We start from the raw sequence: 22876 nt of genomic DNA, 5'->3' as shown, positions 1-22876 counted from the left end.
TTCTCCGACTGTGTGTCGGAGTTTAGTGACGGTGTTGGTGCTGCCTGGGTTGCTACATTGCCGCCCTGTACAGTTTTTTGTTACCAACAGGTTGTAATTTGAAATCTCTCGGTCTAATTTCTCTTTAGTTTGCAGAACTACTTCTAAAAAAAAAAAGTAGATTTTCCTGCAAATCAACAGGACGTTAACCAATACAGGCTGCAAATCGCCATCACTCTCCTCCTAGAGAGTGGTAAGTATTAGGCTTTTATGGGATGTGTTAAATGAAATAAATCACTCTTACAGTTGCTGTCAAAATACAATATGCACTTGTCAGAATCATTCTAAATTTACCTAAATATTATAAAAATGTGGATAGATGACGAAAATAAGCAGGCTTGCCGTTTTTCTGTTCAACAGATGACCTGACAGAGACGTGTCACTTTTGTGGGGAGGTGGAGCATGCGTCAGACTGTAATTGGGTAACAAAACCAATAACCGTACAAAGCTGCAATTTTATAATATGAAATCAGATATGTTCGGTACAATTTTTTTTTGTTAGTCCTTTATCAAAATAGAATAACCTAAGATTTTAGTTTTTTCAGCCCCTTATGAAACAAGAATGAAAATGTGTAACTTCTCACTGAAAAAAAATCTCCAGATTCAATGTGACCTTTGCTGCCGTTGGTTCCACCAGTTGTGCGTTAAAAGCCCACCAGCAGAGGGATCATTTATTTGTTGTGAGACATGACCGCGTGTGACATGAACCGAATTCTCTGTCCCTCTTTCCCCCTCTCCCTCCAGTGTAATTTGTGCATTTTGTAGTTAATTTGTCAATTGCATATTTGAGGGCCTAAACGGGCATATGTATACTCGTTTTAGGTAATGTTCTTTATTATAATTTTCATAAAGCCTAGTCCTTTCTGTAAGATTTTGTATAATTTCTTTTTTTACAAGTCAGTTAGTGCTTGTTCGGTAAAGGCCCATTTACTGTATTGATTTTTTTAAAACAGCTTTTGAACTTAAACAAACCAAAAGCACACTAACATACATGATGACAGGACAGATCTTTGCATGTTAGTGGAGGGGATACACATAGATGAAAAACGGCCTGATATTTTGTGTATCCCCTCTGTAACTTTGGCTAGAAAACAGCACACATCTCCATATTAACTCAAGTTATTTATTGTGACCTGGGGCCTGTTTCACAAAACCAAGATAAGGGATTAAGCTGGGATTTCCCCGTTATCCTGGATGAATTTAGCCTTCACTCGGTTTCACGAAAGCGGAGGCACATAAATCACCATGGAGATTTATTCTGTGCAGCTAGCCTGCTCCCGACCAGGCTAACAGCCAGGATTTATTTAATCCTGGAGCCTTTTCTGATCACCCAGCAGTGGTTTTACCCTATTGTTATTATCAGCCTGGATTAAAATACAACAGGTGCATATTGCGGTTTATTTAAGTACCGTTATTTAAAGTTGTGACCATTATTTTTTTTTTTATAATTATTCATGTCAGTCATTGTTACTGTTATATTGCTGTATGAAGACTGCTGTTCATACTGTTAGAAGTTTGATGAATATATTATGGCAGTTGTTGAGATAATTAGAAAAGGCTGATAACATTTCCAATGTGTTTTAAATGAAGTCTGTTACTAAGGGCAATACATACAATGCTGTACATTTCTATAGTTGACCAATGCCCTTGATTTTAGTCGATTCATTTTATTTTAAATTCTTTAACAATAAGGATCATGTTTGTTCCTCTTCCATGTATATTGTTTTTGGCATTCTTAGCACACAATTTGTGTTGTCCAGTAAACTGGGAATATAATTTGGGAGGATTGTACAATTTTAAGAACATATACAATCCTCCCAAATGATAGTCTTAGTTCACTGGACCAGTAACTATCTAGTGATGTAGGCTACTGTACATTCATGTAACAGGGAGAGGACACCTCAATAGTTTTTGACGACAGACAGAAATAACTGATGAATATCACTCATTCATGTTTACAGTGTGCATGGAATTTATCACTTAATTATCTTTATAGTTTCTAGATTTTAGAGTCCAATTTCTTCAATGTCTTTATTTTCTATGTCCATACATATGAGGGAGTAAGGCATATAATATGTAGAGAAGGAAACTCGTCCTCTATAAAAAAAATAAATAAAACAAACGCAAAAAAAAAGTGTGGCAGATAATAGCGGACAGACTGAATGATAGTCTAAAAATATACATTTATGAACTACTGCTCTTAACTGAAACCATTCAATGAGTCACTGTCATTTGCAAAAAACGAACAGTTGTACACTTTGCATTAAAAGCGAGTAGTGGAAGTTAATATGACTTAGGAAAACTTATATTGTAGCCCGTGAGAGAGAGAGGGAGTAACAGAGTGAAAGATATTTACGCATCATATTCTAGCGTTATAGAAAATGTGTCTTCATTGTAAATTTCCTGAGTAACATTATCTTCTGCTTACTTTTAAGGCAAAAAGTACAACTGTTAAGTTGTGCAAGTGATTAATAGCCCAATCTTTGAATGGAATGATTATGACGGCTTCAAATCAGAGCAGTGGTCAGTTAATGTATATATTTAGGCTACAATTACGCATTCAGTCGGTCCGTGATCGTCTGCTACGCTTCCTCTCGCCGTTTCATTACAGCGGCCGTGTTTCTTTTCTTTTTATATAAATAGTGTTTCACGTCGTCATACTTTCACAATAAGCTGCTGCTCACTCTGTATAAAGTATGTACAATGCGTATTCTCCATTTTGGCATCAGTAAATCTGTGATCGACCTCGCGGTCTTTTGAGGAAAGACGTGGAGGCGCCTCTATCTGAATTAGTTCAGCCTGGCTCGACCTAGACGCTCCTCCTCAGCCTGGCTTGGCCTTCGTGAAACGCACCAAGCCAGGATGCAAAGATTAGACTAGGTCAAGCCTCGCTTTATAAGTTATCCTGGATTTATATATTCTGCTTTTGTGAAACAGGCCCCTGGTAAAGTCAGAAAATAACACATGATGACAGGACAGACCCTTTGCTTGTTAGGGTAAGGGATACACACATACACACAGGTGAAAAACTGCCTGATATTTTGTGTATCCCCTCTGTAACTTTAGCTAGAAAACAGCACACATCTCCATCTCTGTCACAAACCGGCTCATGGCCTGTGGCAAAGAACGAGGGGACACCAACAACAAGTATAGGCCAATCAAAAAGATACTTTATTGTAAACCAAAATTATTAACTTTAAACAAAGAAAAAGGAATGAGGTGTGAGAATTTCATAATGTAAGGTGTCTGTAAGGAGTGTGTGTGAAAATGACTGAGTGGAAACTAAGTAAAACTATAAAAGGAACAAACGAAACAGGATCATACCTGGAGGAGCAGAGAGAGGAGAAAGGGTGCAGAAGCAGCTTAAATACCCTGAGCCCAGGTGGCTCCAATCACCAACGACCCTCCTCTGCCTGCAGGAGGAACCTCCCCTGCACTGCAGAGGAGGGGCCGTAACACCTCCCTTTAAAATGAGGGTCCCACCCTTAGCCCAAAATTTGGCCCAACCTATTCAAAACAATCCAAAGTTCCCCAAAAAGAAAAAATAAATAAATCTCAGTTCCGGCTCCTAGCAGTCGCCCCATGTCCCCTGGCTGACTGTAGCCATAGTTCTGGTTGTATCCAGGTTGAGTCCAGTAGTTGTTGTAACCTTGATTCCAGTTCTGGCCCTGGCCTCCACGGCCCCTGCTGCATCCTCCGTATCCACGGAGGACCATACTGCTGCTGGTAGACCTCTTTGGGCTGGGCTATTTTAGTTTCACACTTGCTTCCACCAACATTGTGGCATTTCTTCTCCATAACCTTCTTGACAGGAGTCTCTTCTTTATATGTGATGAATATGAATCCCTTCCTCTTTTCTGTCTTTGGATCTTGTGGAAGCTCAATAGTCTCAACCTCTCCAAAGGTCCCAAAGTACTCCTGAATGACTGCCTTTGAGGTGTCTGGGTTAAGGCCTCCCACAAAGATTTTCTTGACTGATCCTTCTTTGGATCGATCACTCTGCCATCTAGCCTGTGCTCCTTCCGTTCAAGAACCTTTTCTACACTGGCTGCATCTTTAAAGAAAATTAAGCCAAAGCCTCTTGACCGGCCTGTCTGCCGGTCCATCTTTATGGTGCAATCCGTCACCTTGCCAAATTTAGTGAAGTAATCTTTAAAATCCTTCTTGCTCGTTTCCCAGCTGAGACCTCCAACATTTTCCCCACATCCTCCTTGCGTGAGGCAGAGCGGGTAACCGCACAACCTGGAAATACCTCCGGAGACACACAGTTGCAATCTGGAGATACCTTTACAGGGAGTACTGAAGCTTGCTTTTTAAAAAGATGTTTATTTTGCCATCTGCCCACACCTTACTACCTGCCAAGTCATTCCCCAAAATCACATGGACTCCCTCTACTGGCAACTGGGTCTAACCCCAACAGCTACATCACCCTCTACCAGACCACATTTAAGGGTAACGTCATGTAAAGGAGAAAAGAATGGAACTAGTCCCATGCCACGTGTCAATACACAACTGCCAGTATCAGACTCCTTGGAGAACGGCAAAACAGATTCCACAAGAAAAGAATCTAAAGCTCCAGTGTCTCTTAAGATCTTAATTGGAACATTTTGGTTGCCATCTACCAAAGACACTACACCATCTGAAAGAAAGGCAGAAAAATCACCTTGGGAAGACTCTGAACCAAACTCTACTATTTGCTGAAAAAGCTCACCCTGGTGGTCAGTCTGTAACAGGAAATGCCATCACAGCAGGTTTAGCTTGATGTAACTTTTTTGATTGAAGTAGAGGACATTTCTTCCTTCCAATGTCCTTCAACTAAACAGTAGCGACAGGTATTAGCCTTAACCAGTGCTGTAGGTCCCCCAGAACCAAACTTCTGCTGAGGCCTTTGAAACAAAGCTCCAGAAAAAGATGACCTACTATTCCTAGGAGTAAAGTTATTTTCATAGTACATGTCACTGTTTGACTCGAAATGGCTTTTATGTGTTAACTTTTACTCATCTGCAAGAACTGCTGCATCACTTGGAGACTTAACTTTACGTTCATTAATACATGTAGCAACCTGGTCAGACACAGAATCTTTGAACTGTTCCAACACAATCAAGTTAGACAGACCCTCAAAAGTACTAACTTCAGTAGCTGTGCACCAACGATTAAATGCAGAAGTCAAATCGCGAACAAACCCAGAATAGGTTTGTGAATCTAGCTTTTCCCTATAACGAAAACACAAGCTCATAGACCTTCAGAACTGCCGATTTAACTTTAGCATAAACTTTACTGTCCGTTACACTCAGTGCTGAAAAAGCCTCACGTGCTTTTCCTGTAAGTACACATTGCAACAACAGTCATGTTGAAATCTGACCAAGCTCTAGCTCCCGCAATACACTGAAATAAAAATGTATGTATCTGGATCTGACTCATCAAATTTAGTCAACAAACAGATTCTGTGAAACATCAAACTGTGGTACTCCTTCTGGTCTATTGACATTTTGCAATTGCGCTATTTCTAACTGCATTTGCAACAACTCCCTCTGCTGTTCAAAAGTTAATGAAGGGCTAGACCGAAAACTTGCACCCTCACTACTAGCAGACTGACCCCAAAGAACACCTTCTTCCCTAAGACCCTGCTTTAATCTAACCTTAACAGTCTATAAGTTTTTTTTTTAATCAGCAATCTCAATCTGATAATGGTCAGCAATTTCAATTAACTGCTCCTTAGTACACAACTCTAAAGCTACCTCTAAAGGAGCTTGAACAAAACTACTCAAAATGGAAGATATTTTCCTCAACCAATACAACTATTACAAATGCTGAAAAAAATAAAATAAATACACAACTCACCTGCTGCCAGTCTGGGTTTAAGGACAGGAGCCACACCCCACTATCCTCCAAAAACAACTAACTAACTGGCCCCTGGTCTTCGTGCAGTCACATGTGGTGGGGTTTTATGCACACAAAACCAGCGGAGTGGAAAAAGACAACCAGAACCTGGCGCCCCCCCCACACATCCACGGAGGTGCTCCCGAGCCGATGTAGGGGAAAAAGGGAAAAAGGGAAGCTCTACCCACGTTCACTGCCACCTAAAACAAAAACACCACGAGCCTCCTATTGATGCTCGCTGATAAGCCTCAACAGGAGAGGACTCCCACCTAAACAAAAACCCAGGAAAGGCCCAGAGTGAATTGCTAACCAAATTTAGCTATAAAGCTAACTGAACAAAAGGAACACATGGCTCTCAATGCTCTCTCCAATAATATTGGCCATACCAAAGCATCCCTTCAAACAAAAGTTTGGCAATCTGAACTACACTACAAAACTACTAACCCAAATTAACTACAAAACAGTCAAATAAGCCAAACAAGTAAACAAACAAATCAATGATAAAGCAAAAACAGTCCAGACAAAAATTTAACCAACTATGGGAAATTGTCAAAGTAAACTAAAATACTAAAGCAAGACTAAAGTATAATTAACTTTAACTTAAAGACGAGCCCCCACTTGTCACAAACCGGCTCATGGCCTGTGGCAGAGAATGAGGGGACACCAACAAGTATAGGCCAATCAAAAAGATACTTTATTGTAAACCAAAATGATTAACTTTAAACAAAGAAAAAGGAATGAGGTGTGAGAACGTCATAATGTAAGGTGTCTGTAAGGTGCATGGATGAGTGAGTCAGTGTGAAAATGACTGAGTGGAAACTAAGTAAAACTATAAAGGAACAAACGAAACAGGATCATACCTGGAGGAGCAGAGAGAGAAAAAGGAGTGGTTAGAAGCAGCTTAAATACCCTGAGCCCAGGTGGCTCCAATCACTAACGACCCTCCTCTGCCTGCAGGAGGAACCTCCCCTGCAATGCAGAGGAGGGGCCATAACAATATTATCTCAAGTTATTTATTGTGACATGGTAGACACAGAAAATAACACATGATGACAGGACAGACCCTTTGCTTGTTAGGGGAGGGGATACACATTATATCAGGTGAAAAACGGCCTGATATTTTGTGTATCCCCTCTGTAACTTTGACTAGAAAACAGCACACACCTCCATATTATCTCAAGTTATTTATTGTGACCTGGTAAAGTCAGAAAATGACACACATGATGACAGGACAGACCCTTTGCATGGTAGGGGAGGGGATACACATTATATCAGATGAAAAACGACCTGATATTTTGTGTATCCCCTATGTAACTTATATAGCAGACAGATGAACAAAGCGTTTAATTGAAAAGCCATTTTAAATTAAATTAAAACAGAAATCACGTTACAGGGCAGGGATGGACGGGTTAGCAAGGATGAGGAAAAAATATTGTTCACTAAAGGAAAACATATTGTTCACTAACCTGCATGACTAACGTAGATACTAGGCCTATAGCTAAGGAGCATGTCAGTATGGAACTTTGGAAAACACTGTCGAATAATCCACAATAATAAACAGCGCATTAAACTATTCACACGTTGCCTTAATGTAACAGAGAAATACACATATTTATGTAGATAAATGAGACCCTTGTTACTATGGAAAACCCTGTCAGTCTTCCACTATGTAACTTTTAACTGCAGCTGTAGTTCAAATGAGACAACCTGTAGGGGGACCGAAGCTCTGCACGCGCGCTCCCGCGGCCAGGGGATCCAAATCCTGGCGGGGATACGTCTATGGGATAAGTACCTTGGCACGACACCGGTATTCTTTTGGCTATTTTTAATTGGTTTTTATTAACACAACCTGAAATCTGTGGAACATATACATCACCTTAAAAACAACAGAATTGATAACAGTTCAATAAAATGCTTTAAGTACCCTGATTAGCATTTTAACAGAGATAGAGATACATTGCTCTGCTGCTGCAGGGGCAGCAGACAGTTCTTTGCGTTTGCCTTGGTTGTAAATCTATGCAGTTTATGTAGAGGCCTTCTTAAATAGCAAGTCTGTGTTCCAGCCAAAAGTTGGTTTCTTTGGAAGAGGAAACTGTTGGACATGGGGACATTCTCCTGAGAAAGACACACAACTGTCTATTATTTTAAAGAATAAAAAGGAGTGCTCTAATAGATAACAGCACTTGGTCACCTAGGCCTATATAGGCTTTTACTGTTAATACGCCTCAACTGTAGCCTATATGCTAAATAAACAAAAAACTAAAAGGAATTGGGTCTTTAACCTTTGAGGCTTTTTAACCATGTGCACCGAAAATAAATCTAGCACTGGAGGTTGCAAATAACACACACATGAGTGGCATCTGCTGGTTAAATGAATGTAGTGTAGTCAAATAAGGCCATTGCACATTATGTGTGAATCTTTTCATTTTACAATAAATAAGGCTTGTGCTTGGAATAAATTACTATGATATATGGATGTCTATGGTTTAGCTATATCTGAATGGCATGTTATCCCCTTTATTTCCTAAGAAAAAATGATTTTAGAAAACAAAAACATTTTGTAATTGTTTTCTTCTATCGTTAAGTTATTAATAAATGTATTTCCCCTCAGTCCTCTCTTCTTTCTATGGTTATTATAACCTTTAAAGCATATGGCACAAAACAGTATATAGTCTATTATGATGAGGTGCATAAGAGAAAACAGGTAGCCTACTAAGGAGTATTTCATTTTATTTTTCTCACTTGTAAGGGCTCTATTAAGACTGTCACTACTTTATTTTTGGGAATGACAATGGTGTAGATGTTTTTAGAAGAAAGAAATCTTTATTTGTCACACACAATTATACACATTACAATTTGCAGTGTAATTTATTCAAATCAAACTCTGCAGTGCCTACTTGCTGCTAACCACTGAGCCACTGTGTCACCCTAAAGGAAGGATAGATCCTGGAAGGATCAGTGTTTTATTTATTGTTTTATTTATTTTTCACTGTTAAGAAATATGCAGGAAATGTAGTGTCTAATGCACGCTTCAGATGAGAGGCCCACTGTGACTTTTACTTTTCTGTAGTTTTATTAACCTGAAACGAAATGAAAACTGAAATCTTTAAGAAAAACTATATTGCCAGGTTAAAACTAATAAAAACAAAGTAAAAATGAAATGACTTGACATTGACATTCCAGGATATGGCACTGTGCCACAATTGCCTCATATCGGACAGTAAAGTAGAGTGAAGATTACACATTAGAGCTAATAGGGCGTAGTTTCTGTCTCCCCATGAGGAATTCTAAGTAATGACAACAACACTGTCGGCGCATCAACATGACACAAGCCTTCAGTGATCGCGCACTACCCCCACCCCTCCTGCACACAGTTCTAGTAGCCAATGAGGACACAGAGGTTTAAAAAAAAAAACATGATGGACTTTTCAGAAGAGCTGTGTGAATGACACCATTTTCTGAACATAGCCATACTGAGAAATACAGAGAAAGTTGGGTGGAGCTGATAGTCTTAATTAGCTTTGTATGAACTCATTTGGGAATGGCTTGAATGTAACGGACGTCCATTAACAGATGTTAATCTTACGCACTAATTTACAACTCAATTTAGTTTATAGTGTCAAATCATAACATAAGCTTTCTCGGGGACCATTTAAAGGAGACTGTCCTCCCTCGAGAAACGCTCCCAGAGGTCATTTGTTCAAGCAGCAATTACGATGTCTATATTTACATTTCTAGAGGCAGCGCCCTCTAGTGGCCACAGTAGTTATTACTTTCCGCATAAGGATGCAGGCGGGGGTGGTGGATGGGTCATAGCATTGAGTACTGTTTGGAAATCAAAGTAAATGGCGAGTTTTTTAACTTAAGGAACGTCACGTTCAGCGTCACATGCGTAACCTTCAGCGACCTTCGAGTGAAGTAACGTCTGATTGTAACCCAAACCACGATTATTATTTTTTAGACTTAACTAAGTAGTTTTTGTGCCTAAATATAAACAGACTGTGACCGTGGTAATGTTTTATTTATTTTTTTACTTTACGAACATCACGTTCTGCATCAAGTGAGTAACCGGATGTGAAGTAAAGTCAGATTTTTAACCAAAACCATGATCCTTTTCTAAACTTAACCGAGTAGTTCAAGGTGCCTAAACATAACCAAAATGCAACCATTTAACAACGTTACATGTTTAAAATCGTGACCTTTACGTTCCATACAGCGACCAACGTTCTCTGGTTTAGATATACTGTATGGTCATATTACCACCACCACTAGTGGCGCTATTTTATGAAACGCTCCCGTGGGTCGACCTATGTCATCGTATGGTTTGGACAGGGGCGTAGCACAAAATTCTGGGCCCTGTAGAAAGGCATTTTCTATGGGCCCCTCCCCGCATCCACAGCTATTCATTCTAGAATCTTTTTGGCCCTCCTCACATGAGGGCCCTGGGTACCCAGTCGCCTTTTTCCCCCTAGTCCCTGGGTTTGGAGGACTTGTTGTTTTACAGATAGAGTAGGTCACACCCTACCACGTGAGCTACCCAGGCGCCCCACCCTCCATCATTTACAGAGACTAAAGTAAAATAAAAATGTATTGAAATTTCAAAACTATAACTTTTCATAGAGGTAAATGATCCCATGTCGGTATATGTCTGGCGTGCTTCTTGATACGATTGATATGCGATCATGATCGTAAGCTTCAATGGTAATAAAATCTGAAAACAAATACGACCAGATGTGCCCTCTGGATGGTTCATTGCAAATAACAGAGGACATGGAGTATATCTGCGATTGGTTTTTTCCCACAGGAAATTCTATAAATTGAAATGGAGTCACAGGGCTGCCAAGTACCGATCCGTTATGGCCCACTCGAGACAAATAAAGGGTTACAATGTCGGGGACATTCCAAACTCTTTTTCTCTTTACTATGGAACCACATATCACACATGGTCCTGTGCTCTGTTCGATATCACGTTGGAAGAGATCGAAAACCTTGCCTTGGCTCGGTGGGGGTAAAAAATAAACGCTGCCCAGCCTTGAGGTGCTACATGTTTCGCATGTACATTCTTCACAACTGCTTTTTTCTTGCACTACAATAGTTGTTTTTATCCCACAGTGATTTAACCAGAACAATAAATGTTCCAATAGTCTAAGTGGATCATTATGCTGTAATAAACGCAATGGCGGTACTCGTACACTTAATTCTTCTAAAACCCTGTAGAGTTCTGTTGGACTGAAACTCCTCCCTGGGCTTCTAAGGGCTTCTAGAAACAGTCCCGCAAATGATGGTGTTGTTGATAATTGTGTTAAAGACTCTGGCTGTTGGTGTGTGAATGTGTTATGTACAACGTTAAGGTTTAGTGCAGCTTGCAATGTTGCATTCATCCAACAGTTATTATAATGATTTGAAAATCTGCAAATCTTCCCGCAGGGATCTGTTTCACATGTGTCTTCCATTCTTTCTCCAGTAACGCTGGTTCTGGGGCTGACCTCTGACTCTAGAGTGCTACTATCTTGGTCATGGGGATCAGCAGGTAATGGTGTGGTCTCCTCATCTCCGCCACTTTCTCCTGGTTCAGGTAGGTATACATCAGTGGAACCAGCAGGTAATGAGCTGGTCTCTTCATCTCTGCCACTGGCTCCATGTCCAGGTAGATCTGTGGTACTAACAGATAATGAGCTGATCTCTTCATCTGCGCCACTGGCTCCATGTCCAGGTAGATATAGATCTGTGGTACTAACAGATAATGAGCTGATCTCTTCATCTCTGCCACTGGCTCCATGTCCAGGTAGATCTGTGGTACTAACAGATAATGAGCTGATCTCTTCATCTGCGCCACTGGCTCCATGTCCAGGTAGATATAGATCTGTGGTACTAACAGATAATGAGCTGGTCTCTTCATCTCCACCACTGGCTCCATGTCCAGGTAGATATAGATCTGTGGTACTAACAGATAATGAGCTGATCTCTTCATCTGCACCACTGGCTCCATGTCCAGGTAGATATAGATCTGTGGTACTAACAGATAATGAGCTGATCTCTTCATCTCTGCCACTGGCTCCATGTCCAGGTAGATCTGTGGTACTAACAGATAATGAGCTGATCTCTTCATCTGCGCCACTGGCTCCATGTCCAGGTAGATATAGATCTGTGGTACTAACAGATAATGAGCTGATCTCTTCATCTGCGCCACTGGCTCCATGTCCAGGTAGATATAGATTTGTGGTACTAACAGATAATGATCTGGTCTCTTCATCTGCGCCACTCTCTTTTTCTTCAGGTAGGTATACATCAGTGGTACTAACATATAATGACCTGGTCTCTTCATCTCCGCCACTGTCTCCTTTTCCCGGTAGATATAGATCAGTGAGACCAACAGGTAATAGCGTGGTCTCTTCATCTCCGCCACTGTCTCCATGTCCAGGTAGATAAAGGTCAGTGGAACCAGCAGATAATTGGGTGGTTTCCTCCTCTGCACCACTCTCTTCTTGTTCTAAGTATGGCTCCAGGAGTCTTCTAACAGTTTTAGTGACTAAAGTACCCACAATGAAACCCAGAGTTAATATGGGCATTATGCTATTAGAATTTGTCTAAATCTCGGTGGAGAGTAAAAGAAAATCTGCTCTTCTTTCTGTGTGATCTAACAGATTATATAGGCTACAGTAATTGTGCAAGAAGAATTGAAAACCCTTTTGGTCAGTGGCAACAATGGCCTATTTGAAGATTCTAAGTATTGTTTGAAAAAAAAAACTGCAGATCAACTTTCTCCTTGAGGGACAATAAAGCTCTCTCAACGCTCAGAACTGAACTCTGAATTGATCACTGAGTTGATACTGAGCTTAGATAGAACTATATCTATGAGATAGAACGCAGAGAGAATAGATTGATCTTACGCCTTTGATACGTCACGCAAAACGTCACATTCGAATCAATAGCCCCGCCCACATCGAGTCAACTGCGCTTTCATCGTCATATGACGCTCTGGAATGGACCAGAACTTTCTTTTCGAACTGGTTCGCGTGTTTCTGTAGCCTGGTTTTTTTAGGACAATACAATTATATAGCATTTGCAACAAAACATTTCTCAAATGTGTGTATAAGCTTTGTTTGGCATAACCAGGGGACAGGGGGATTTTTTGATTTACTCACCTGTTTAAATTGTATTAAGGCTTAAAGTAGCGTATTGTTAACATCTACACAGGATAAGGTACTTTGGTATAACAACCTACATTATTAATTCAGCCAAGTATCTTGTATCATAAATAGCAAAAGAAATTCAAAGAAACTCAAATGAAATTCAGCGGAAAATGGTGATTTTAGTTGTGGATGGAGCTCCCGCCTCGTAAAGAATAAATAAATAATATCTAAATGATACCGAATTACGACTTTATTGATCAATAAATGATTTTATTTAGAGTTTTTATTAGCGCTCATCTTTATAAATAATCTTGTGATTTCATGTTGTTGACATTTTGTGTATGGCTGCTCCTAAAAAGGTAATAGAGTTCAATAAGCTAAAATAATAAAGATAAATTAAGACAGGAAAAGACTTGATACAAGAATTTACAGTTAGGCTACAGTATGAAAAAGTGTAAAAATAAAATAAAAATAGGATATCTAAAATGCATTGCCCAAAACTCATAATGGCCCAGAAACACATTAAATCAACCAGTGAAAATCAAGTTATCCATCAAACTAAGTTTTATTCGTGAGTAAAAGAAATATTACTATGTTATTGTGTCTGGCTTGATGCTAGAGTGCAGTTTTAATGACTCACTGTGACCACGAGAGGGTGGTGTATACTCGGAGGACGCTACAAAACTTTATGACATAAACTTCAAAATACTATCAAAACTATATATTTCTTGGTTGTATGTCATTTTTTTATTTACTTTTTGTTCCTTTACATTACATTTTCTTTTCATGTAAGCTATTTATTACTTCGCAGATATTATTTTATGAATGTTAATTCATCAAAAGAATTGTTGTAATTTGTTTAAATTTTTTATTTGCTCAGTATCTTATATTATAAAAAAAAAAAACAACAACCTTGAAACCGGATCTTGAACAAACAAACATGCAAACATGCTACTTTTAGGTATGACTAAAACTGTTGAGGCTATAGTCTGTGCCAGTGGAGAAGCTCACTAGTACTCGCTAGCACTCTGTATCAGTGTTTTTTATTCAGTATCTTTTCTTATATTGTCCATATTATTCATGTGGATTTGTTATTTTATCATCCTGTTTATGATGTATGTGTATGTTGTGTGTGATGTCTATAAGCTACTGGGATCTTGAATTTCCCCTTGGGGATCAATAAAGTATCTATCTATCTATCTATCTATCTATCTATCTATCTATCTATCTATCTATCTATCTATCTATCTATCTATCTATCTATCTATCTATCTATCTATCTATCTATCTATCTAAGTCATCAGAAATATGAATCATCAGCGCCTTCCTGTGTTCATGATGAAGAACTACAACAGATGAAATTCGTCAAGCTAGCGTCAATGCAGACATGACTAGTACTTCTGGCGAATATTTTCAAAACTACCGAACTAACAAATTATCGTTATATGTTAATTGTTTTCTAGTCAGTAGTCATAATTAGATACTACACTACACATTATTCAATGTATTAATAAGGTATTGTCATTGCACTTTGTTATCAAACATTTATAAAACATTAACGTTTTTATAATAAATTATGAAATGGCCCTGTGTCCCTGCCCTTTTAGGGATTACAGTGAGTAACCATAACACCACTCTACTCCAAGGCAGAAACAATAACATAATAACAATTATATAGAATACAACGTTTTTTTTCCATACAAAATAATGTAAAAAGCGTGCTTCGTTTTCCGGTGAACACTTCAAAATAAAACTTTCCAACTAGCTAAGCAGTAAAATACACACCTAGTGGAGATGGCATTGTAAACTCATTATCACACTCCATAGATATATACATGTATATATCTATGACCACACTCAAGACAACCATCAAGCCCGCGAGCATCAACGCAGAAATAATAATGACCTTCTTTATCGATCAACAATGAGACGTCCAGCAGTTTGTTCTTCCAAATTAGAAAGAGGTGTAAATATACAGAAGTAGGGCTTTTAGTTAGGTAGCCACACACTGTCATAAACGAAGTCCATGGGACGTCATCATCGGGGCTTTTATTTTGAAGCAAATGTATCCTGTCCTTCTAATTCTGATGTGCTTGACGATTTTAATGAATGGCTGTGCTGTTTCCTGGCGTGTCTGTTGTTTAGCTAGTTCAGAGTTCTTTCTCTGATTGTGTACTTATGATAGAAAGTAATGTGGCTAATGTGAAGCTAATGTTAGCTTAGATCCGTGCTGCTGTTAAGTTAGCTATGTCTTCCGACAGCACCGCTGCTGGAGGCATTCAAGGGCTTCTCCTGAAACTTCATGAATCACTTTCGTGTGAAGACACCCGAGCTGCAGCGTTGACATGTCACGATATTGTCGGTGAATTGGGACAGGAGTGCATGCTAACACCAACCGAGAATGAACTTGGTAAGACAATGAAGTCCGTCAAGTGACGTTTACTCCTCTCAATGTCTCATAGGGACGCGTTGAATCCGCGCCAAACTCCATTCACAATCTGGCAAGTTAATGTGAATGGTGCTTCTGTTGTTGACGAGCGTCAAACACCTTGTAGCATAAGGTGACCTGTTTTTTTTAGAAGCTACTTATCAATTCGTCATGCAGAAATAATTTCATATTTCGTTTTTTATTTTTTTATTTCATTTTTTCATATATTTCATTCGTTTGCCTGTCGATTCAGGATCTTCCGCCAAAACGAGGTCTGTATACAGTGGGCTCTGGTAGTGGGCGGTAACGCTCAGTCAGAACGCAATATTAAATGTTTTTTTTTTACAATAAGCAAATCTTCCAAGAGGCTAACGTTAACGTTAATTCCAACTTCATTGGAAATCTGCATGAATAAACTAGTCATTAACCAAGCATTACGTCTTTCAGTATTAAAATACTTTAGTGGAGCTGAACCAGGGGGTTCAGAAGTCTGCAGGATGTTGTACCGACCGCAGATTCCCTCCATAACACCCTTCTCCTCAGGGGGATTCACTCTGTAGTTCATATCGCAAAACATAGCATATATATGGTCATATCATCACATTACAAGCACGACCGATGAGCCTTGCCATCTCTCTTTCTGGGCTCCACTCAGCATCCTGGCACCAAAGTGGTGGAAACATCTTCTCCCATCTTCTCTTTATTTATTTATTTACAGTTTGTGCTTCTCCCTCAGTTAGAACTACAGAGTCACTCCCTGTTTATGCATGGATGTTCAAAAATACCAACTCTTCCAAATCCCTCTCCTGCCCTCCACCCAACTTCGCTTCAACTACAGTGTTCTTCCCAATCTCTAGATTATAGTTTTAGGTCCATATAACGTTGATCAACTAATTTTCTTAGTTATAGCACATTAGTAACACAGTGGTGTTAATTCTTGGAATGCAGTAGCAAAGGGTCAATGATAGAGGCTTTAAAATTGCAGGGATTAATTCATTAAATTAAAGGTTCCCTGCAATACGTATTTCATTACTTTGTGGTAATGTCTGAAGTTCTACCATGGACTCTGTAACATTTCTTTGTGGAAAAAATGCCTTGGTTACCTTGCTTCAAGCCATTCTAGCGTGGTATAGAAAGCCTGCAGGAAGACTCTGCTCGATTTGTGCCAGTTCTCATTAATATTCAACGAGCTAAGCTGCTTGACTCTGATTAGTTAACAGCCAGCCAATGAGAGCTTGGCTGTCAGAATCCTTTACCCAGCCCAACTGGGCGAGCTCATGAATAGTAATGAGCTCAGGCAACATGACGTCAGACTGACCAGCTTTTGTAATTGGCCAGATTTCTCCGCTTATTTCTTTTCAGTGGCTAGAGCTGACAGAGGAGGTAGCAGTTTATTTTCACATTCACAACATAACACAAACACATATGGACCTAACATATTTCAAAACGTTTTTGTGTGGCAGGGCACCTTTAACACATGCGATACACATACTGTAAGTATCTGTCTGTATGTGTAACAAATACTACTGTTTTCTTCTGATTCCATCTTTGCGTCTCCATCTTAAAGCTTTGCAGACATCCTTACTGTTCTCAAAAGACTATGGACTGCTCAGCTTCCTCAGGAAGTCCCTGGCATCAGATGAGGTAGGTATCAAGGAACATCTGGTGAACAATAATGTAGTACACTGAAAAGTTCTTATTCTGACAGAACCATCTGATTTCCAGTTTCGGGACACTCGAGTTGAGATCTTGGGTTTTTTGGAGAAGTTCTTGGACAAGGTCTCCCCAAGAGTCAAAGGTTGGGAGAAGACTTATGCTATTGACATAAGAGTAAGTTCCCCATTTAGAACCACTTTAAATTATGTTTTATATTTTGGGAGTCGAGGTTTAAATGTAATTCCACAAATGAATTATGTTGTTCATTCTCTCCACTTCTTTTTCTGTGCAGCACACATGCATGGCTGTGTATACAAAGGAAAAAATAGCCAAGTGTAGGACTGCGGTGCTGGAGCTCCTCATTAAGGTTGGTTTCTCTTGGTATCTGGTATATTTTCTTTAACATAGGCCGAGTGTATGGATTCTAGTCTCGCTTTGCCAGACCTTCCTCCACAGTGCTGCGGAGGAGGGTCTGGCTACTCCACACAGCATTCCTGGATGGGAGAAAAACATGCTCTGGTTTATTGGCATTTCTTTAACCCAATCGCAATCGTCACCGGCGACGCTAAGCATGATCCGGCGGAATTCCCGGCAGCACCGGAGCAATCCCGGAAGTGGAACGTCGTGGATACAGACTAACTGCATTCAGACCTGAAAGAAGGGATTCACTGTTGACATATACAAATATAGACTTAAAAAGTAGTGGCTTGTATGTGCTGTTTAGACCTTGTTCTTGTTAAATACTCTCCACAGGTTCTCCAAAAAACAAAGGCGTCCAGTGTGGCTGCAGACCTTCAAATCTGTGAAATATTCAACAGATATTACAGCGAGCTCTGTCAGAAGACCAAACTACCCGATTCTGGTGAGTCTTCCTGTGGTGCCTGAAACCGTGATGAGAATGACTTTAGACAGGCAATGGATATGTACGTGACACAAACATTTTGTCTAATCTTTGTAATAAGTCCTCGGTAAAATCTACGAGTTGCTGGGAGTTCTTGCAGAGGTTCACCCCAGCGAGATGGTCAGCAACTCTGACAAACTCTACAAAGCTTACCTAGGGGAGCTAAAAGAACAGGTATGTTTACAGAGGATGTGGTATTGCTATAGAAAAAATGAAGAGAAAATCGTGATGTGACGTTTGGTTAAAATCCTAAACTATGCTGTTATTGTGGATGCAGAGTTTCTCTGATTCTGTGACGTGTGTGTGTGTATTCAGATGTGGCTATTAAACCTTTTTGTTTTAGATGACCTCTTTAACAAAGGAACCCAAACTCTTTGTTGTCGCTGGATGTTTGAGAGGAATCACTGCTCTAATGGTCAACTTCGCTAAAACCATGGAAGAAGGTGGGATTTTGTGTGTGTGTGTCCGTGTTTTTGCTATATCCATTTATTTCACATACACGACAAAAACAAATCTAAATGCTGTTTCTGTGATTAGTGCATGAGCGGTGCATGATTAGTGTGTGTCTCTGTCTTGCAGACCCAGTAACATCGAAGGACATTTTTCAGTATGCCCTGAAGGCAATCACCCCCCAGGTAAACGCCAATGTCTTAACTATCTAACAAAACTTTACAGTTGGAGTACCCTGCATGGCGAGGGGAGTGTACAAGTCATGTGTAGAGCTGGGTATCAAACCGCAGTACTTTTTTGGTACCAACTGAAATATGTCGGTCGTAGCGAGTCATCCAGACTGTTGTTAAGTTCTTCTTAGTAGCGAATGTTAACATATTGACCCTTATGTTTGTGCATAATGTGTCATGGCACACTGAACTGCAGCACGGTGGCTCAGTGGTTAGCACTTCTGCCTCTCAAGCAAGTAGGCAGTGCAGAGTTGGATCCCCAGGGCCTTTCTTTGTGGTGTTTGCATGTTCTCCCCGTGTTTGCGTGTGTTTCCTCTGGGTGCTCCGGTTTCCTCCCACCATAAATACATGCATGCTAGGTCACTAGAACAGCAGTTAAAAAAATGAGCCGTCTGGCTAACACTGGCGCATTTACAGAAATGTTGATTAATGAGCATTGTCCTAATCAAATAAATAATAAAAAAAAAAAAAAGTTTTGTGATTGCCTTTTACATTAAATGTGATTCTATGTAACATGACTCCTTGCGTTCCCATTTTGTGTTGTAGATGGAAATGAGCCGCTATGCTGTGACATTTGGTAAGTCCTGCTATTTCTAGAGCAACTTCAAGATAAAAGTCCTTGAGAACGATTACCTCTTTGACTCTGTTTCTTAAACAGCTGGGCTCCGATTGTTTGCCAGACATGCATCCCAGTTCAGCAGCTGTCTTATGGACCACTACAGAGCTTTGTTTGAGGTCATGTCCAAGCTCTGTGGACACATCAACGCTGAGATGAAGAAGACAAGTTACTATGCACTCGAGGCCTTCCTCAAACAGGTAAACACTTCAAGGCTTTTTCCACACAGGGACAGAAAACGTGTGAGACAGCTTAGCACCTTGATGAAATAAAAACTTTTGATACACCACTACTGTACATGACTTCTTTTTTTTAATCATTTTAAGGTTGCAATGCTGGTGGCAGATAATATTGAGGAGCACAAAAGCAAGTTGAAGTTCTTCATGCATAAGTTCTGCGGCATCATTAAGACCATGGACTCGACACACAAGGAACTGTCCATTGCCATACGAGGATATGGATTCTTTGCAGGCGTAGGTGTAATTGCCTTGTTTGCTTTAAATACAGCCGTAAAAGCCAAAACTTATTTGACGTTTCTGCACATGCACTTTAGATTTGCTTGATTCTAGATTTACATGATCTACATTTCCATCAGTCGCTTGTTACTAATACTCCGTATTTCCGTTGCATCACGTTTGGTTTCCTGTGTAATCCATTAGACCGTCTTAAAACGAATCTGTTGTTGTCCGTGTACAATCTAGACTTGTTAATACAAAATCTTTATTTGTTTTTTCTGTAGCCATGCAAGAAAGTTTGCCCGCAAGATGTGGACTTGATGTACACCGAGCTGATTCAGCGCTGTAAGCAGATGTACCTGACTGAGTCTGATGGGGAGGACGAAAGCTTCTACCAGCTGCCCAGCTTCCTGGACTCTATAGCGAGTGTCCTGATTCACCTGGACAAGGTAACAGACTCACAAAATCAGTATGACAAGTAGAGCCCGACCGATATATCGGCGGGCTGATATTATCGGCCGATATAAGGCATTTTCCAAACTATCGGTATTGGCATTTATAATGGCTGATACATGAATGTTTAAAAAAATAAAATAAAAACGGACTAAACACCCTTGAACCATGTTGCATAGTTAGTCCACCAGAGGGCACTCTACCACGTCCCTTTAAGTTTCATATCTTAAGTTTGTATTTGTATACATTTTATTTATCAGAACTTTAATATATTTTGATGTTCCTCTGTTCTGTTGTGACAATAAAACAAACAAGTTTATTTTTAAACTGCATTATCATATTATTTTAGTGAGGACTCATAAATAACTACAAATAACTAATGTTAGGGAAATCTGTTTATGTTTTGTTATGCGTTTTTTTTTTTAAATATATATATATATATATATATATATATATATATATATATATATATATCTCGGATTTCACCAAATACAGTATTTGTATCGATATCGGTCTTAAAAATACTTTACTCGGTCTGGCTCTAATGACAAGCCCCATAGATTTTCAACTTTATCTGTATGTGCCTATATATATATATACCATAATATATATATATATATATATATATATATATATATATATATATATATATATATATATATATATATATAACCATAATAAATATATATATATATATATATATATATATATATATATATATATATATATATATATATATATATATATATATACCATAATATCCTACAGTAGCAAGAAATACTCATTTTACCCGAATGATTGTCTAATTTGAGCTGGTGCCCTGTGTCCATGGTGTCAGATTCCAGAGGTGTACACACCACTGCTGGAGCGTCTCCTGGTGGTGCAGATCGACAGCTTCCCCCAGTACAGCGAGAGAATGCAGACTGCTTGCTGCAGGTCCATCCTAAAGGTGCTGGTGGCCGTGGCCTCTAAAGGACCGGTGCTGTGGAGTTTTATCAGCTCTGTGGGTACGTCCATCTGATCATGAGCACATGCTACCTAAAGGCCATCATGATGTTTTGAAACGGAACACTGCCCTTTATCAGATACTGTTTGGGAAGATGCGTGTAGAGGGTTTAATCTGGGAAATAATGTGTATTAACCAGTTTACTTTTAAATGTTTTTTCATTGATTCAAGAATTGATTCAGTGCACAAATAAGAGAACAGACTGTAATAGTGGTAACGGGCCCCTTATATACAGTAAAAACAGAACTTGATATCAAAATCAGATTTTTACAGCATGCTGCTTTTGGATGACTGATTGCACATTACATCTGCTAAAGCATTCACTTTTGCTTCTTTTTTCAGTGCACCAGGGCTTGATTCGTGTCTGCTCCAAACCCATCATGCTGTCTGAGGTCAGGCGCATGTTTTCAAATGTTGTCATGATTGAATTTGCTCAGCTGAATGTTTTATTTTTATTTTTTTTATTTTTTTTACTGCGCTGAGAAATATGCCTTTTTGTTCTTTTTTTTTTTTCCTCAGGACAAAGATGAGTCTTCCCAAGTTCGTACTGGAAAGTGGAAAGTTCCATCTAGTCAGAACTATCTTGCCCTGTTTAAAAGCCTACTGGACTGTGATCTGCTGAAGGTACAGCTATGTTAATTTGTTTTAAGTTGTCAAATTTGAGAAATGGAAAATTTCCTTTCAGCAGGTTTGTTTGGTACAGCCTGTTTTTATATTCCACGTTACATAAGATTTAGTGCCTGAGTATCTCTATTGAAGACAGTTGTTGGGACTAGTACAACTGTGATACTGTAAAATGTTTTTGAACGTTTTGTGGCTACGTACTGTACATTAAAATTGCACAAAAGTACTTTCAGGGTCTTGCAATTTGAATTACAAATTCAATATTAGATTTTCGTGTTACATTTGTGTCGTCCCTTGCAGGATTCAGGATTTCTGGATGGAGCTTTTGAAAGTCAGAACCCTGCTCTCCTATCTTTGAGCCGTCTGCTTTATGACGAGTTGGTGAAATCGATTCTGCGAATTGTGGAAAAATTGGACTTGTCTGTGCACAAAGTGACAACGGGAGAGGAGGTGACATCCTGCACATAATCTGACTGGCTTTTGTACAAGATATGTGGATATTGTTTCAGTCATTATGATTATGTCCCAGACACCTTTCCCCAGTTATTTTAAAACATTAAAATAATAATAAATTTTTTTTTCGATGGTATGAAACATCCCGAATGAATGTCAAAACTCTTGTATACTTGCTATTGGCAGTGTCAGTTTTAACATTATTCAGTTGTTCTTCAAAAGCCTTTCTGTCTGATCCCTAACCCATGCCTCCTCGTCTGGCAGGCTCCGGATGATGCGGCCCATGTCCTCCCCTCCTCCGACCCCACAGCTCATCTGTTGCCCAATAAGATCAAAGATTTCACTGCCTTCATCAACCTGGTTGACTTCTGCAGGTGATGGAGACAACACACATGGGGGATCAGTCTACCAGACGTTATAATGGCCTTAAAAAGTGTCAAATTCAACTCAGTGAAACCTGCAGGCTCCTGATATCACCTTTTAAATTGAACATACTCTGTTTTCTCGCACATTGATAGTTCATTTTAAGCATGTGAGATGTCAAGTCTCAGG

At 39.4% G+C, this 22876-nt stretch overlaps 1 protein-coding gene and 1 pseudogene across 1 annotated transcript in view; one reads left to right on the top strand and one right to left on the bottom strand.

Moving 5' to 3' along the window:
- Positions 1 to 3187: 3187 nt before the first annotated feature.
- LOC120551949 lies at positions 3188 to 4244 on the bottom strand (annotated as a pseudogene).
- An 11055-nt stretch (positions 4245 to 15299) lies between these two features.
- The window catches only part of prkdc (protein kinase, DNA-activated, catalytic subunit), a 53946-nt gene continuing 46369 nt past the window's right edge, over positions 15300 to 22876 (top strand). The window contains exons 1-17 of the mRNA XM_039790552.1: positions 15300 to 15462; positions 17048 to 17124; positions 17206 to 17310; positions 17429 to 17503; positions 17890 to 17998; positions 18099 to 18211; positions 18381 to 18480; positions 18617 to 18672; positions 19264 to 19294; positions 19376 to 19533; positions 19660 to 19806; positions 20073 to 20237; positions 21080 to 21248; positions 21590 to 21639; positions 21767 to 21871; positions 22172 to 22321; positions 22589 to 22698. Of these exons, the coding sequence (XP_039646486.1) occupies positions 15300 to 15462; positions 17048 to 17124; positions 17206 to 17310; positions 17429 to 17503; positions 17890 to 17998; positions 18099 to 18211; positions 18381 to 18480; positions 18617 to 18672; positions 19264 to 19294; positions 19376 to 19533; positions 19660 to 19806; positions 20073 to 20237; positions 21080 to 21248; positions 21590 to 21639; positions 21767 to 21871; positions 22172 to 22321; positions 22589 to 22698 (1883 nt within the window). The remainder of the gene's footprint in view (positions 15463 to 17047; positions 17125 to 17205; positions 17311 to 17428; positions 17504 to 17889; positions 17999 to 18098; positions 18212 to 18380; positions 18481 to 18616; positions 18673 to 19263; positions 19295 to 19375; positions 19534 to 19659; positions 19807 to 20072; positions 20238 to 21079; positions 21249 to 21589; positions 21640 to 21766; positions 21872 to 22171; positions 22322 to 22588; positions 22699 to 22876) is intronic.

This window comes from Perca fluviatilis, chromosome 22 (genome assembly GCF_010015445.1).
Source record: "Perca fluviatilis chromosome 22, GENO_Pfluv_1.0, whole genome shotgun sequence".
Taxonomy (NCBI): domain Eukaryota; kingdom Metazoa; phylum Chordata; class Actinopteri; order Perciformes; family Percidae; genus Perca; species Perca fluviatilis.
Note: the sequence above shows the minus strand (reverse complement) of the source record. Positions and strands in the feature narration are given on the sequence as shown.